Source organism: Cnephaeus nilssonii (genome assembly GCF_951640355.1).
Source record: "Cnephaeus nilssonii genome assembly, chromosome: 15".
Classification (NCBI taxonomy): Eukaryota; Metazoa; Chordata; class Mammalia; order Chiroptera; family Vespertilionidae; genus Cnephaeus; species Cnephaeus nilssonii.
Window position 1 is genome coordinate 61,436,215 of NC_137086.1, and position 14,405 is coordinate 61,450,619.

General features: G+C 57.8%; 1 protein-coding gene across 3 annotated transcripts; it reads right to left on the reverse strand.

Moving 5' to 3' along the window:
• Nucleotides 1–8,101: 8,101 nt before the first annotated feature.
• NEURL3 (neuralized E3 ubiquitin protein ligase 3) lies at nt 8,102–14,205 on the reverse strand. 3 transcript variants are annotated; one of them, XM_079791658.1, is made up of 4 exons: nt 13,861–14,205; nt 10,628–11,119; nt 9,581–9,652; nt 8,102–8,993 (listed from the first exon to the last, which is right to left on the reverse strand). In XM_079791658.1, exons 1-4 carry the CDS (start codon nt 13,886–13,888, stop codon nt 8,785–8,787), a joined length of 801 nt encoding a protein of 266 aa, XP_079647784.1. In that variant the 5' UTR covers nt 13,889–14,205; the 3' UTR covers nt 8,102–8,784. The 3 variants fall into 3 exon arrangements, with proteins under 3 accessions (XP_079647784.1, XP_079647783.1, XP_079647782.1); XM_079791657.1 differs by lacking the exon at nt 8,102–8,993 and having other exon boundaries at nt 9,062–9,652; XM_079791656.1 differs by lacking the exons at nt 8,102–8,993; nt 9,581–9,652 and having other exon boundaries at nt 9,966–11,119.
• Between the last annotated feature and the right edge of the window lie 200 nt (nt 14,206–14,405).

Consider the following 14,405-nt stretch of genomic DNA (forward strand, 5'->3'; position numbering starts at 1 on the left):
CTAGATATTTTTTATGCAAAATTTATTTGCATCTAATTATATTTATTCTAAAGCCCAGGTCTGTCTGCTCTATTAACTCTCTTTTTCAGGTATGAACTCCTCCTCTTGTTGAGTGCCTTTTCCCCATGATATTAACTTTCCTCAAATACTTGGATTTTCTTGTCTGTGAGCTTCCATTGGGACTGGGATTCCTTATTAGTCTGAGGGTCCTGCTTGCAATAAGGAGTAGAACATGCAGGTGTGAATTGCACTGCACCTGTACACCGTGATAATGAGAAATGGGTGAGATGTGCTGCTGGACAAGATGAGTCGATGGTTAAGCTTTCTGGATATAGAGGCTTCCGTTCCCCTAAGGAGCGGAGGCTTTGCCTGGCTTCTCTGACCCAGACATCCCAGCCCCTGCTCCTGCCCATGGGAACACACCTCTCTGGCTCACCGTCCTGCCTGAGGTGAGCACTCCTGGCTCTCCATTCTGTGATGCCCCACCTGCTCATGGTCAGTCATACATGGGTCCTCTCCTCCGTCCAGTTCACAGCTCTGGGCTGGAAGGACCCCCAGAGCTGCCCCACCTTTTGCCGCATCCTCTTCTCCGTGAAGCTTTGGTCTTTGGGTTTCCATCTTCAACCTGATCCATCTAGTTTTCATCTTGTATAATGGTTTTTGGTGATTAGGTGTTCCCTATATTGTTTTCTAGAGAGGATATGAATTTATTTAGATCTCGTATGAGCAGTTTATAGAGAAAAGGAGTAAAAAGAAACAACTATATGGGCTCAGTCTGCTGTCTTGAACCAGAAGTTGAAAAGCTCTGTGTATATTTGTACAATAGTTGCTTATTCCCTGGTGTGACTCCCAAGGACACAGACAAGGCTGTGCTCATACTAGGATGACTTCTAGTGCCCGGTGCTCAATATTTTTGGAATTAATTTGGTGAATGAAAGAAGAAATGATTGTGTCAGTGTGGGTATAATGAGGATTCTAATTCTTATCCCATCATTTGTAAGATGATTCCTATCTATACAATTGGAGAAAAGGTTAAAGATTAATCCTTTCATTTTAATCTGAAGGAATTCCTTTAGTATTTCTCAAAGGCCAGTTGGGCTCACAATGAGCAATGTTTTTTATTGACCTGAAAATGTCATAATTTCTATTTCACTTTTTTGTTTTGTTTTGTTAATCCCCACCGAAATTTTTCCATTGACTTTTACAGAGGATGGAAGAGAGGGGTAGAGACAGAGAGAAACATCGATGTGTGAGAGACACATCAATTGGTTGCCTCCTGCACGCACCCCAACCTGGGCTGGGGATTGAGCCTGCAACCAAGATATATGCCCTTGACCAAAATCGAACCCACAACCCTTCAGTCTGCAGGCCAACACTCTAACCACTGAGCAACTGGCTAGGGCTTTTTTCACTTTTGAAGGGTAGTTTTTGTTGGATTCTGAATTATCTTTTTTTAAATTGTTTGAAGTATTACATATGTCTCCTTTTTCCCTGATTGACCCCCCTGGCCACTGCCACCCCCCAGGACAAGCCCCCACCACCCCAGTGTCTGTGTGGATACTGAATTCTTTTTTTTTTTAATTTAAATTTCTTTATTGATTAAGGTGTCACATATTTGTCCTCATCCCCCCCATTCCCATCCCCCACCCCTCCCCACGGATGCCCCCACCCCCCTGTTGTCCTTAACCATGGGTTAGGCTCGTATGCATGCACACAAGTCCCTTGGTTGATCTCTCCCCCCTACCCCCACCCTCCCCTACCCTCCCTCTGAGGCCCGACAGTCCGATCGATGCCTCCTTGTTTCTGGGTCTGTTCTTGTTCATCAGTCTATGTTGTTCATCATTTCCCCTAGATGAGTGAGATCATGTGTTACTAGAAATATACTTATAAGAACCGAATGTGAGACGAGCAATAATAGTTATGCTGACAGGCAAATGAATCAGTCTGTAGTAAGTTTCTTTCTGGACCAACAGTTCTTTTGAGACCCAATTTCAATGTCCACCAGTTCCTTATGTGTACATGTCGGCACTGACTTTTCAGTTCTGGATGGTGGACAAATGGTGGTAATGCAGGTCCGACTCCCTCTGGTTTGGTCTCGCCCGGACGCAGGGGCGCAGCTTCACCCGAACTCAGGGGCGCGTGGCCTCTACCGGACCCAGGGGCGCGGCCTCACCAGGACCCGGGACCCAGCCTCACCCGGATCCAGGGGCGCACGGCCTCACCCGGACCCGGGATCTAGCTTCACCTGGACCTGGGACTCAGCCTCACCCGGATCCACGGGCGCATGGCCTCACCCAGATCCGGGATCCAGCCTCACCCGGATCCAGGGGCGCACGGCCTCACCCGGACCCGGGACCCAGCCTCACCCGGATCCAGGGGTGCACGGCTTCACCCAGACCCGGGATCCAGCTTCACCCGGACCCAGGGGCACGCAGCCTCGCCCGGGCCCGGGGGCGCGCGGCCTCACCCGGACCCGGGACCCAGCCTCATCCGAACCCAGGGGCGCGTGGCCTCTCCCGGACCCAGGGGCGCGGCCTCACCTGGACCTGGGTCCCAGCCTCACCCGGATCCAGGGGCACACGGCCTCACCCGGACCCAGGATCCAGCTACACCCGGACCCAGGGGCGCGTGGCCTCACCCGGACCCAGGGGCGCGTGGCCTCTCCCGGACCCAGGGGCGCGGCCTCACCCAGACCCAGGACCCAGCCTCACCCGGATCCAGGGGCGCACGGCCTCACCCGGACCTGGGATCCAGCTACACCCGGACCCAGGGGCGCGTGGTCTCACCAGGACTCAGGGGCGCGTGGCCTCTCCTGTACCCAGGGGCTCGTCCTCACCCGGACCCGGGACCCAGCCTCACCCGGATCCAGGGGTGCACGGCCTCACTCAGACCCAGGATCCAGCCTCACCCGGACCCAGGGGCGCGTGGCCTCGCCCGGACCCAGGGGCACGGCCTCACCCCGAACCAGGACCCAGCGGGGCTTCATCTTCTTGATCCCAATTACTGTCGGTCATTTCCCTCTCAGCAATTCCTTCGGCCATTTTCTCAAAGCTCCGGGGCGGCTGTCGCGGAACTCGCTGGGTGGCGGGCTCGGCGAAGCTCCAGTGCACCCGGTGCGCGGCGGCGGGCTGGTCCGAGGTCGCTGCGGCGGCACTCGGGTCTGCAGCGGCGACCAGTCGCCGGGCGAGCGCACCTGGATCCGGGACCCAGCGGGGCCTCGTCTTCCCGATCCCAACTCCCATCGGTCAATTCCTTCTCAGCAATTTCTCCGGCCATTGTTCTGGATGGTGCTCTGTTTTCCAGTTGTAGTTTCAAAATTGTTGTGGTAGGCAACAATCAGGCGTCTGCCCTATGCTGCCATCTTGGTCCTCCAGAAGATTCTTAAGTAACCTTATAAATGTGGTTCTGAACACTGTGTTGTCCATTAGTTTACTTTCCTTCATCCCTTCTATTCGTGACCTGCTTCGGTGTCTTCACCTTTTGGCTGCCTCCCTATAGCTCAGCTTTCCCAATCTCCCTAGGTGGTCGCTCATGATACCCCCCTTTGTGGGCTGAGTGCAAAGTCATGGTGTTGTTAAGCCTTGATTGCTGTTGGTACACTGGGAGGATTTGACCTCCAGTCCAATTGGCCATGAGGATCAGCTGTGTCTATGCCAGGAGACAGCCTTATTCAACTAGACTTGCAAAATTGTAAAAGCCTCTGTGCTCAGCTTGGATGGGGCGGAGTTACAGGGCGGAGCCTACAGCCTTGGCTTCCCGTCAGCCCCACCCTATGAGGTTCCTGAGTCTCAGTGTCCCTCTGTACTCCCTGCAAACACCACTGAGAGAAAAGCGCCCTGGAGTTTCGCCCGCTGCCAGTCTAGTCTCTCCCCCAATGAATCTGGATTCCCAGATTCTCGCCCGGAACTGGGTTTCAGTATAGTCGGAACTGGGGCTCAGCGCAGTCTGGTGCTTTTGTCTCCTTCCCACCAGGGCAATTCAGCGGCACAGTCAACAGACCATCCTCTGCGCGCATTCCCGTGCGCGCCTCCGGTGCTCTGCCTTTCGCCGCTTCTCTGCATTTCCGCCTTACAGCCCAGATTCCCCCAGTATTAGCCTGGCTTCCCAGGGTCTTGCCCGGAACTGGGGTTCAGTGCAGTCGGAACTGGGGTTCAGCACGGTCCGGAGCCCCTGTCTCTTTCCCGCCAGGGCAATTCAGCAGCACAGGCAACAGTCGGTCCTCTGCGCGCATTCACGTGCGCGCCTCCGGAGCTCTGCCTTTCGCCGCTCCTCTGTGTTTCCGCCCCACAGCCCAGATTTCCCCAGCATGAGCCTGGCTTCCCAGGGTTTCGCCCGGAACTGGGGTTCAGTGCAGTCGGAGCTGGGGTTCAGCGCAATCTGGAGCTTTTATCTCCTTCCCGCTAGAGAACGCCGGCCAGCCCGTCAGCCACCCCTTCCTCTCCAGCTCCGTCCTCCCCGCACGCGCGCGTGCTCGTGTCTCCGCCCGTGTCTCCATACCTCAGGCTTTTACGGCTCCTCTGATTTTCCTTGTGGTTTTCTCTTTCCTTCTAGTTGTGGGCATTTCAGTCAGCCAGCTTTCCTGTGGTTCTGGATGATGTCCGTTTTGACTTTTAGTTGTATCTTTGAAATTGTTGTGCCAGGCTGCAGGTTAGGTGTTTAACCTATGCCGCCATCTTGGTGTGTTTTTTTTCGATACTGAATTCTTGACAGTCTTTTATCTCTAAGCACTTTCAGTGTATCATCCCTCTGACCTCTATCATTTTTTTAATCCTCACCCAAGGATATTTTCCCATTGATTTTTATAAAGTGGAAAAGAGAGGGAAAGACAGAGAAATATCAATATGAGAGAAACACATCGATTGGTTGCCTCCTGCACACACCCCAACCAGGGCCCAGGCTTTGAAGGAACCTGCAATCGAGGTACATGTCCTCGACCAGAAATGAACCTGGGACCCTTTGGTCCACAGTCTGATGCTCTATCCACTGAGCCAAACCGTCTAGGACTGACCTCTGTCGTTGTTGCTAAGAAGTCAGCTGTTATGAGGATTCCTTGTACGTGATGAGTTTTTTTGTTGTTTTGTTTGCCATTGAGGTTCTTTGTCTTTGGTTTTTGACAATTTGACTATGCTATATCTTAGTGTGCATTTCTTTGAATGTATCCTCTTTGGAGTTTGTCGATTTTCTTGGATGTGGAGATTAGTATTTTTTCATCAAATTTGGAAACTTTCTAAACTTACTTCTACAAATATATTTTTTCTTCCCCTTTCTCTCTCTCTTCTCCTCCTGGTTTTCCCATCATGTGTATGTTGGAGCGCCTAATGATGTCCACAGGTCTCTGTTGCCCCTGTTCCTCAGACTAGGTAATCGCTACTAATTTATCTTCAAGTTCATTGATCCTTTCTCCTGCACTCAAATCTGCTGTTGAGGCCCACTAGTGGTTTCTCATACAGGCATTGTGCTTTCAACTCCATAATTTCCATTTGGTTGTTTTTATAATTTCTATCACTCTATTGATGATCTCTATTTGGTGAGCCACCAATGACATACTTTCCTTTAATTCTTTAGATGTGGTTTCTTTAGTACTTTGAACATATTTATAATCGTTGGTTTGAAGTCTTTGTAAGCCTAATATTTGGCCTCCTTTAGGGACAGTTTCTAGTGACTAATATTTTCCTGTGCATGAGCCATACTTTCCTGGTGTCATTTTGGGGGAGGGGGGGAGTGGTTGTTGTTTTTTTAGATAATATAATGTGGCTACTCTGAATAGCAGACTCCCCCCCCCCCCCCTCGGTTTGATGTTGCTGCTGTTTGTTTAATGACTTTCCTGGCCTAATTTTGTGAAGTATGTATTTCCTGTAGTGTGAAGCCAATGATCTCTCGGCTCAGTTAGCATAATGGTCAGCTAATGATTGGACAGGGATTTCCTTAAATGCCCTGAGCTAGGAAATCTCCTACCGTTTGCTAAGAGCTCTGTGTTTGTGTGTGTGTGTGTGTGTGGGGGGGGGGGGGGGGTTGAGGCATGCTTTCCCTGCCAGGCAGTGAGCAGCTCTGCCCTGCCTTCACTTCCTGCTCGCAAGGCCCTAGAAGCCACACCGAGACGGAGCCCGTCAGGGCTTTCCTGACGGGGCACACCGTCTCCGGGACCCCAGGAACACCCAGGGCGTCTCACCCTCCCATGTGAACAGCTCATTTCTCAGATCTCCCTTTTAAATTTCTGGCTGTGCCTTTGTTTGTCCCAACTGTTATCATGGTCTTGGGCACCTGCAATGTTGAATAACTGAAGCTGATTATGTCTGGCCAACGCCCTGAGAATAGGGGTTTTCCCATGGAAGGAGCCCTAAGTCGGAATATAACAACTAGGGGGCAGGGGGTTTCCCGTGGGGAGAGCTTCAAGTTTGGCGAAATGATGGCAACACCCCAAAGTGAAGCTCTTCCGGGAGCTGCCGTGCAGGCTCTGAGGAGCCCGCCTGTCCGTCCGCTGCCGGCTACAGGCTGCTGGGGTTCCAGGCTACGGAAGCCGGGGTGAGCGGGTGGGAGTAGGCCAAGTTCAAACCCCACAAACCCCACTGTTCTCACCAAGGTGCAGTAGTTCTCTCTGATAATCCCTCTTCAGATGGTTGTTGGCCTCTGGTTCATATCCAGATATAACCTGTATAATATCTTGCCAATGTTTTTGTTGCTTCTGTGGAAGGATAGATTTGCAGAAGTCGTACTTCACCATTCCAGAAGTGCCACCTCCGGTGAGGGGCCCTGTCTAAGATCAGGCTTCTCCAGGTGGTAACTAATAAGGAGGTAGTCACTCAAACGGGATTAGAGTAATGCGCTGCCCTGGGGTATCTGGGTTTAAAAAGAAAGACACTAAAAGGAAGAAAAAGCGTGTTTTAGGCTCCATAGGAATCATTCCAGAGCCATGGGGTGCCGCCGGCCTGCCAGGACACACACCGCGGCCCAACGCCCACCCAGTGGCCTCTTGGCTGCATCCCGGCAGCTGCCGGTACAGGGAAGGGAGCTGCATGTTGTGAGTACTTCCTCTAAGGTACAACTTTCATTCCCATTATCGTCACAACTTACCACCAAAACATGATCTCATTTCCACTTTACAGGTGAAGAACCCGAGGCTCACAAAGGTCAAGTCACATGCCCGAGGTCAGGTCTTTCCGGGGCGCTTCCCACAGTCACAGAGCTGGACCATCAGCAGCGTCGCAGGCAGGCCTGCTCCCTGCTCCCTGCTCCCTCCTCCCAGCTCCCTGCTCCCTGCTCCCTGCTCCCAGCTCCCTGCTCCCTGCTCCCTGCTCCCTCCTCCCAGCTCCCTGCACCCTGCTCCCTGCTCCCTCCTCCCAGCTCCCTGCTCCCTGCTCCCAGCTCCCTGCACCCTGCTCCCTGCTCCCTCCTCCCAGCTCCCTGCTCCCTGCTCCCTGCTCCCTGCTCCCTCCTCCCAGCTCCCTGCTCCCTGCTCCCAGCTCCCTGCTCCCTGCACCCTGCTCCCTGCTCCCTGATCCCTGCCCCCTGCCCCCTCCTCCCAGCTCTCAGCTCCCTGCCCCCTGCCCCCCTGCTCCCTGCTCCCTGCTCCCTGCTCCACACACCTGCTCCCTGCACCCTGCTCCCTGCCCCCTGCCCCCTGCTCCCTGCTCCCTGCTCCACACACCTGCTTCCTGCCCCCTGCTCCCTGCTCCCAGCTCCCAGCTCCCAGCTCCCAGCTCCCTGCTCCCTGCTCCACACACCTGCTGCGTGGGCCCAGGTCAATCTCTCCTTTCATTCGGGAGCCAGAGCTTCTAGTCAGTCTCCCCCAAATCAAGGCTGGCAAGGGCTAAGCCTGGTTGTGACTTCAGGGCTGGTAGTGTGGGATGGTCCCCTCCGCATGCTCGGCAGAATAGAGTGCACAGGCCTGAGAGCCCAGAGCGCCCCCTCTCACCCCACACGGTCCGATGCAAGCTCAGTGTGTGTCTGTGCAGGACAGGAGGGCAGGTCCCCAAACGTCCAAGCATCCTGACCAGCCACAGCGCCACCTCCTCCCACTGACTAAACAAAGGAGCACCTTCACTACAAAGTCATATTCATAGAAGACGAGCTTTATTTCGATGGCTCGGAAATTAGCCAGGGCCCGAGCACAATGACAGCAGTGCTCGCTCATGCGCTGACTCATCTTCAGACGTGTGACCTCACCGGGTCCTCACAGCCGCTGCAGCGGGGAACCACTGACCCACTTTACTGAGGACTCGCGGCGGCCACCGGCTCCCACACGGGATGTAAACACTCCCCCCGGATGCCTCCCTGCGTCTGGCCCAGCTCCTCAATCCCCCCGCGGGCAGGGCTGCCGTAGGCACCCGCAGCTACATGAACTTCCTCAGCTCTCACACCGGGGGCCAGGCCACTGTCTCTGAACAAAGATCCTCCTCATCAACATGTGTGGCTTCCTGGCGTGCCAAGAACCCTGGTCTTACGCGTGCAGGGATTGCTAGGTCAGTTGTGGCTGTGCCAAGGGGCCAGCCAAAAGCCTTGGCAAGCGCCAGGCACAAAAGAACCTGGAGCTAAGCAGAGGGACCACCAGCCGCTGGCCACGGTGCAGCCAGTTTACACCAGGCTCCCGTCAGGGAGGAATTCTGGCCAGGGGCTTCTCGTCCCGCCGGCCTAACCTGTGGAGAAAGGCAAGCGCCCCCGCCCCACCTCCCCTCTGCTGTGCTTGTTACCAGCCAGCCTTTGGGACTTTTCTCCAGAAGGAGGGCAGCTGCGCCCCACCCCTCCCCCCGCCCCGGGGGACAGCCCAGAGCCAGGCCCAGCCTCCGCTCACACCGGGAGGCCCTCTTCAGTTCTCAGAGCTGGCGGGCCCCAGGCAGGGACCACGGCCTCGATCTCCCAGCGACACAGGGGACACCTGGCTGTGTCCCTGAAGACCCGCCAGGCGCAGTAGCTGCAGAGGTGCGTGTGGCCGCAGGGCACAAGGCAGGTGCTGGCAGCGTGGTGGAGACAGACGGCACACTCCTCTCCTGCTGGGGCTGGGGAAGGGGACAACGTAGGTTGGGGGCAGATGGGGTCGGGGGTGGGCAGCCTACTCATGCTATCGCCACAGAGAACCAGGCAGTCATATTGGGAAAAACATTACCTTGTGAGGAAATCCTCACATTGTAACCAAGTGAGAAAAATGGGTAAGAAAACCATAATGTGCAGACGTCAATATCAAATTCCAGTTTAGAAGAAAAGAAAGCAAAGCACAAACATTCCTCAGGGAGGAAACCCACCCAGGAAGTCCTGGGTGATTTTTCTTTCACTTCCTTCTTTACGCCTTAATATTTGTTTATTCCTGTTTGGCAAAGCTTTCACTATGAACATGCACTGCTTTTGTAAAGCAGGGACAAGACGGCATCTGCTCACAAACGTGCTTGTGTAACCTGTGATGCTGCCGCTGTGCTGCAGGGCAGGCTGTCACTGCTTTTAGATGTCAGTAGGCAGAGCCCAGGCGTTTGCCCTGGGCCTGTGAGCCGTGATGGGACTGAGAAGACACTCCTGAACTCCCAGGCTGGGGTTCCCCGGCTCCTCTGGGGCTGGAGGCCTGGGAATCCCTGCTCTCCAGGAAACCACTCACCTTCAGGGTCGGAGGGAGTCTCCTGTGGGAGGGCCCAGGGCGAGGCTGTGGGGAAGGCGCTGTCGGAGGGATCTAGGGAGAGAGGGAGACTCAGGCCTGCGGAGAGAAAAGCGGAGCCTCCTTCCCCTGCCCCGAGGCAGCGCCCAGAGCGACACATGGGACACTTGGCTGTGTCCCTGAAGACCCACCAGGCGCAGTAGGCAGGCCTTCAGGGACAGTAGGCGGGTCTTTCTGGGTGGCTGTGAGAGAGCTCCCGGGATCTAACGGCCCCATCCTAGCCTCCCCTTTCCCATTTAACCCAGCAGGGGATTTGTGGGCTGCAGGTCCTTTCCCCCAAGCCGCCCTTCCTTCAGACACCCCCTCTTTACCCTGAGAGGAGACCCTCGACATCACTCAGCCTGGAAACCCACCCGCTGGTGGAGCACACGGGTGCTGGGCCTCGCCCCACACCTACCAGAGCAGCTGTCCAGGGGCCAGGCTCCAGCAGCTGTGACAAGCCCTGTGGGGGGACCACGGACCAACTCCCAGGAAAGCCCAGATTCCTTCTTCTGGTTGTATCTACTCCACCCCCGGAAATCCACTGTCCACGCAGGCGGCTAGAGCGACCTGGTGTTTCCCACCCACTGACATCTGACCCTTGCCCCACAGGCTGTCTCTTACTCACCTCTACCCCTCACTCCTATGTTCCCTTGGCTTGCCACCCTCCTCTCCAGCGAACTCCTACTTAGACTGCAAAGCCCCACCCAAAATGTCTCCCTTTGTGAAAGGTGATCAGCGCTTTCACTGATGTTTGGGGTGTGATCTTATCATTCTCAGGGACAGGTGGCCCTTCCTGTGCCCGGGCTTTATCCCCAGCTCCCATCTTCATACCCGACCCTGGCAGGAGCTGATGGAGACACGGACTGAATATGAATGAATGAATGAGTGAGTGAGTGAATGAATGAATGAATGAACGAACGTCTCCCTGAGGCTCTGGATGCGGGTGGAGCACCACCCCAGCGCCCCCTCGCCCTAGGGGCGGCGCGTGGTTCCGGCGGATGGTCTCACCCAGCAGCTCGATGGCCTTGGTGGTCCCGTACACGTCCATCACGGCCCAGAGCGGGGCGCCCGTGGGCACCCCCTTGCGCAGCCGCAGCCGTGGGCCCGCGTTAACCCGCGCGCAGAGCCGGCCGCGGCGGTTCACCCAGAAGCGGACCACGTCCCCCGCCAGCGCGCAGCCGTCCGGCAGCACCGCCGCCCACGTCGGGCTCTGCAGCTCCAGGTCCGGGCACATGAAGGGAGGCAGGCTGCGCGCCCGCACGCGCGCGGGGTTCAGGCGCGTGAAGCCCACGCGGAGGCCGCCGCACCAGCCGCCCTCGTGCCCCAGCACGCGCAGGGCCACGGGCTCCCCGGGCCGCACGGGCCGCTGGCTGAACACGATGCCGTCGTGGAAGGTGGCGAGCCGGCGCGCGGTGCTCCGCGTCGGGTCCAGCAGCACCTGCGCGCCCTTGGCCTCAGCGTGGAAGCGGAGGGTCTCCCGGGGCTCCTGGGCGCCCGCGCCTGCAGGGGCAGCGGTGTCAGTGCGGGCCGCGGGGCGCACGGCTGGTTCTGCTCCCCGCCACCGCCCCTCCCGCCACCACCCCTCCCGCCACGCATCTGGATGACCTCGACCATCCCCAGCTCCGCGAGGCGTCATCACCCCCGGGACCCCCAGGGGCCTGCTTAGAGCTGCGGGGAGCCCACGGTGGCCTGTCTGGGGTCTGAGTTCCTCTGGGCTCTGCTGTCACTGGTGGGAGAGCAGGTGTGAGCACCGCAGGCGCCCTGTGCCCCTGGCTTTGCTTCATGTCTCCACCCACGTTCTGTCTGCGGGCGGCTGACTGCTTGGCTGTGGCCGGGGTCCCCTGTTGGTGCTGTTTCCTTGTCTGACTCTGATTTCCCCCCAAACAGCCTGTCACTTGTGAGGGCCAGGCCCCAGGGAGGGTGCCTTCCTCGTCCTGGGACAGGGGGTTCGGGCAGCTTCCCTCAGGTGGAGCACAGGCTGGAGAGGGGTCCCAGGTCACCCCTCAAGGCCCCGGATGAGCTTTGACATCACCGGGCCTCCAACCTGACTCCTCGGCAGCCAGGAGGGGAGCTGCTCCCTGGGCGGCCCCCTCTCACCTCCAGCGGCCTCGGGGTCCTGCCCGCTGCTCTTAGGTCCCCCAGTCTATGAGTCACCCCTCCCCGCCTCTCCTCTGCCTCCCTCCTGGCCCCTCTCTTTCTGGGCTGGACAAGGAGTCTGAAATAAAAAGGTGGGTTCAGTCTGAACCTGCGTCAGACCCCCACCCAGAGGAGTCCCAGGTACCTGAATGGGAGCAGTTAGGTGCCCACCTGGGCAGGCATTGGGCTGGGGTGGACACCCAGCTGGGCGGTTGGAGTCCCCTCTCCCGCCCCCCCCCCGCCCCCTGCCGCCCCCACGTGGCTGGGTCACTGCCCATCCCTGAAGTGCAGCCCTGGCACAGGCTGGTTAGCGGAGTGAGTGGCATTCAACCCCTGACAGTGGGCACACAGCATCCGGAAGAGCTGGGGTTCAAAGAGGGCTTGCTTCAGCTCCACCCAGCGCAGCCCCTAGGGAAAGGCTCCTGGGCTGGGGAACAGGAGACCCCACATGCTCGGCTCCTTGGGCGGAGAGTGTAAGGGCAGAGACGGGCCTGTCCAGGCTGCAGCGGCTCCCTTTCCGCAGGAAGGGTCAGTGGGTGGAGTTTCCGCCCCATCCCTGCTCAGCTGCCCCAGACGGACGAGGCTGACTCGCTGAAGAGACTGTGGGGTCAGGAGGGGGTGGGGGGAGGAGGAAGGCGGGGAGCCAGGTTGCTGGCTGACTGAAGGCAGTGCAGGGAGGAGGAGGAATGCCCAGGAGTGGCTTCGGCGGTTGCATGAGTCCCTTGGCCGGACAGGGGTCCCCACCCAGAAAGCAGCTTCATCCAGGACAGGAAGCTGACAGCCTGCAGAGCTCACCCTCCGGCCCCTGGAGGTCTGTCCCCAGCAGCCCAGGGGAGGATGTGCTCACATGGTTAGAGGAGGGAGGCTGAGGGACAGGCCACCGGCTGCCAGGGGCCTACACGCCCAGGCTCCTGAACAGACGACCTCACAGCCCTCCGAGGTGCGGCTGGGAGGGGAGCCAAGGGCTCCGGAGGCTGCCTAGCCCCCCAGGCCCCCCTCTACTTGGCACAGGACTTGTTTGGAGCTGGCTCACAGTCATGGAAGGCATGGGCACCCCTCCCTCAGGCCTGCAGGCTCCCTGGCCCCTGGCCTCCCGCCCGGGTACACCTGCTCCAGGACTGAAAACGGGGACCTACCTCAGCTGAGTCATGAAACATGAACCATGGCCTTTTGGATGTCTCTCCCCCACACACACACACACACGTGGATGCAAATCAGAGACCCCCCCCCCCCCCCCCCACACACACACACAAAGGGAGGCACTCAGAGGGAACTGAGCTTGGGGAGGATGTGCAGGTTGACGCAATCTTGCAGCCAGAACTGGGGGAGCCTGCGTGCAGCTCCTGGTCCCTGCACCCTGTGCTGCCTCCTCCATGGCACCCCCAGTGCCTGGGATCCAAACACAGTTGCCAAGGCTGCAGCAGTGGTGGCCTGGTTCTTCCTCCCCCCCCACCCCCCCCACCCCCATCCCAGCCCTGGTGCCACCTGCTGCCTGTGAGCCCTCAGTGCTGCTGGGGAAAGGGGGGCTCTTTGCCTGGGAGGGAGCAGTGTCCAGAGAGGCGCGCTCACATCCCCGCAGTAAAAGCCCAGTTCCTCATCTCTGCCCCTCACACAGCGGCCCCCTGGCCTCTGGTGATGTGCCACCTGCCCACCACCCTCAGGGCTGTGCTGCAAGCGTCCTGTGAGCCACAGGCCAGCGGCACTGGCTCAGCCTTCAGACGAGAAGGTGACCTGACCCGGGTCCCACAGCTCAGTTTTCACAGCTGGAACCTCTCGTCTCCCATGAGGCCCCCCAAACTCCACGGTTCCCCATGCAGCCAGACTTCTCCCGAACAATAGGACCCGAAGGGTCGTGTGGGTCATCCGGTCACTACAGGGATGCTGGGCTGAGTCACCGGCGGCTGTGGGGTTCTCTCAGGGGCAGGAAGCTCACAGCTCAGTGCCTCACTGAGCCAGTGCCACCCGCTCAGCCCAGCTGGGCTCAGGAGCTGCTGCGTGATGTCTCCACTGCCCGCCCCGCTGCGTCCCGCGCTCCCCCGGGAGGACCCAGTGCCTCCCTGCCTCTCGCAGCCCTGTGCAGGGACCAAGCACAGGCTCCCACTTACCAGCCTGGGAGCAGAGCTGGGCCCCCATGGGGTCTGGAAGGAGCTGTCTGAAGAAGCCCGGAGACAGGTTCCGAAGTCTCCACTGGTCCCTTGTTACGGGCCGGGATCGTGTTACAAGTTGATGATTAATTAGAGTTGCTGTCACGAGTTATTACATCCAGGGAATTTCCTGATGTCTCCTGGCTGCCCGGCCAGCTTGAGGGAAGCATTGCAATTGCCTGAGGCACGTTAACAAGCACCTGTGTCCACGCTGACCCAGAGGCCCTGGTTCCAGCGCTGGGGTGGGGCCAGAATCTGTCATTTTTAAAATCACCCAGGTAGCCCAGCCGGAGCGGCTCAGCTGGCTGAACGTTGTCCTGTGCACCGGGGGGTTGCCAGTTCGATTCCTAGTCAGGGCACATACCTGGGTTGTGGGTTCTAACCCTGGTAAGGGGTGACCTGACCCGGGTCCCACAATGGAAGGCAATTCATTGATGTTTCTCTCTCTCTCTCTCTCTCTCTCTCTCTCTCTCTCTCTTCTCTCTCTCTCTCTCTCTGTCTTTCTC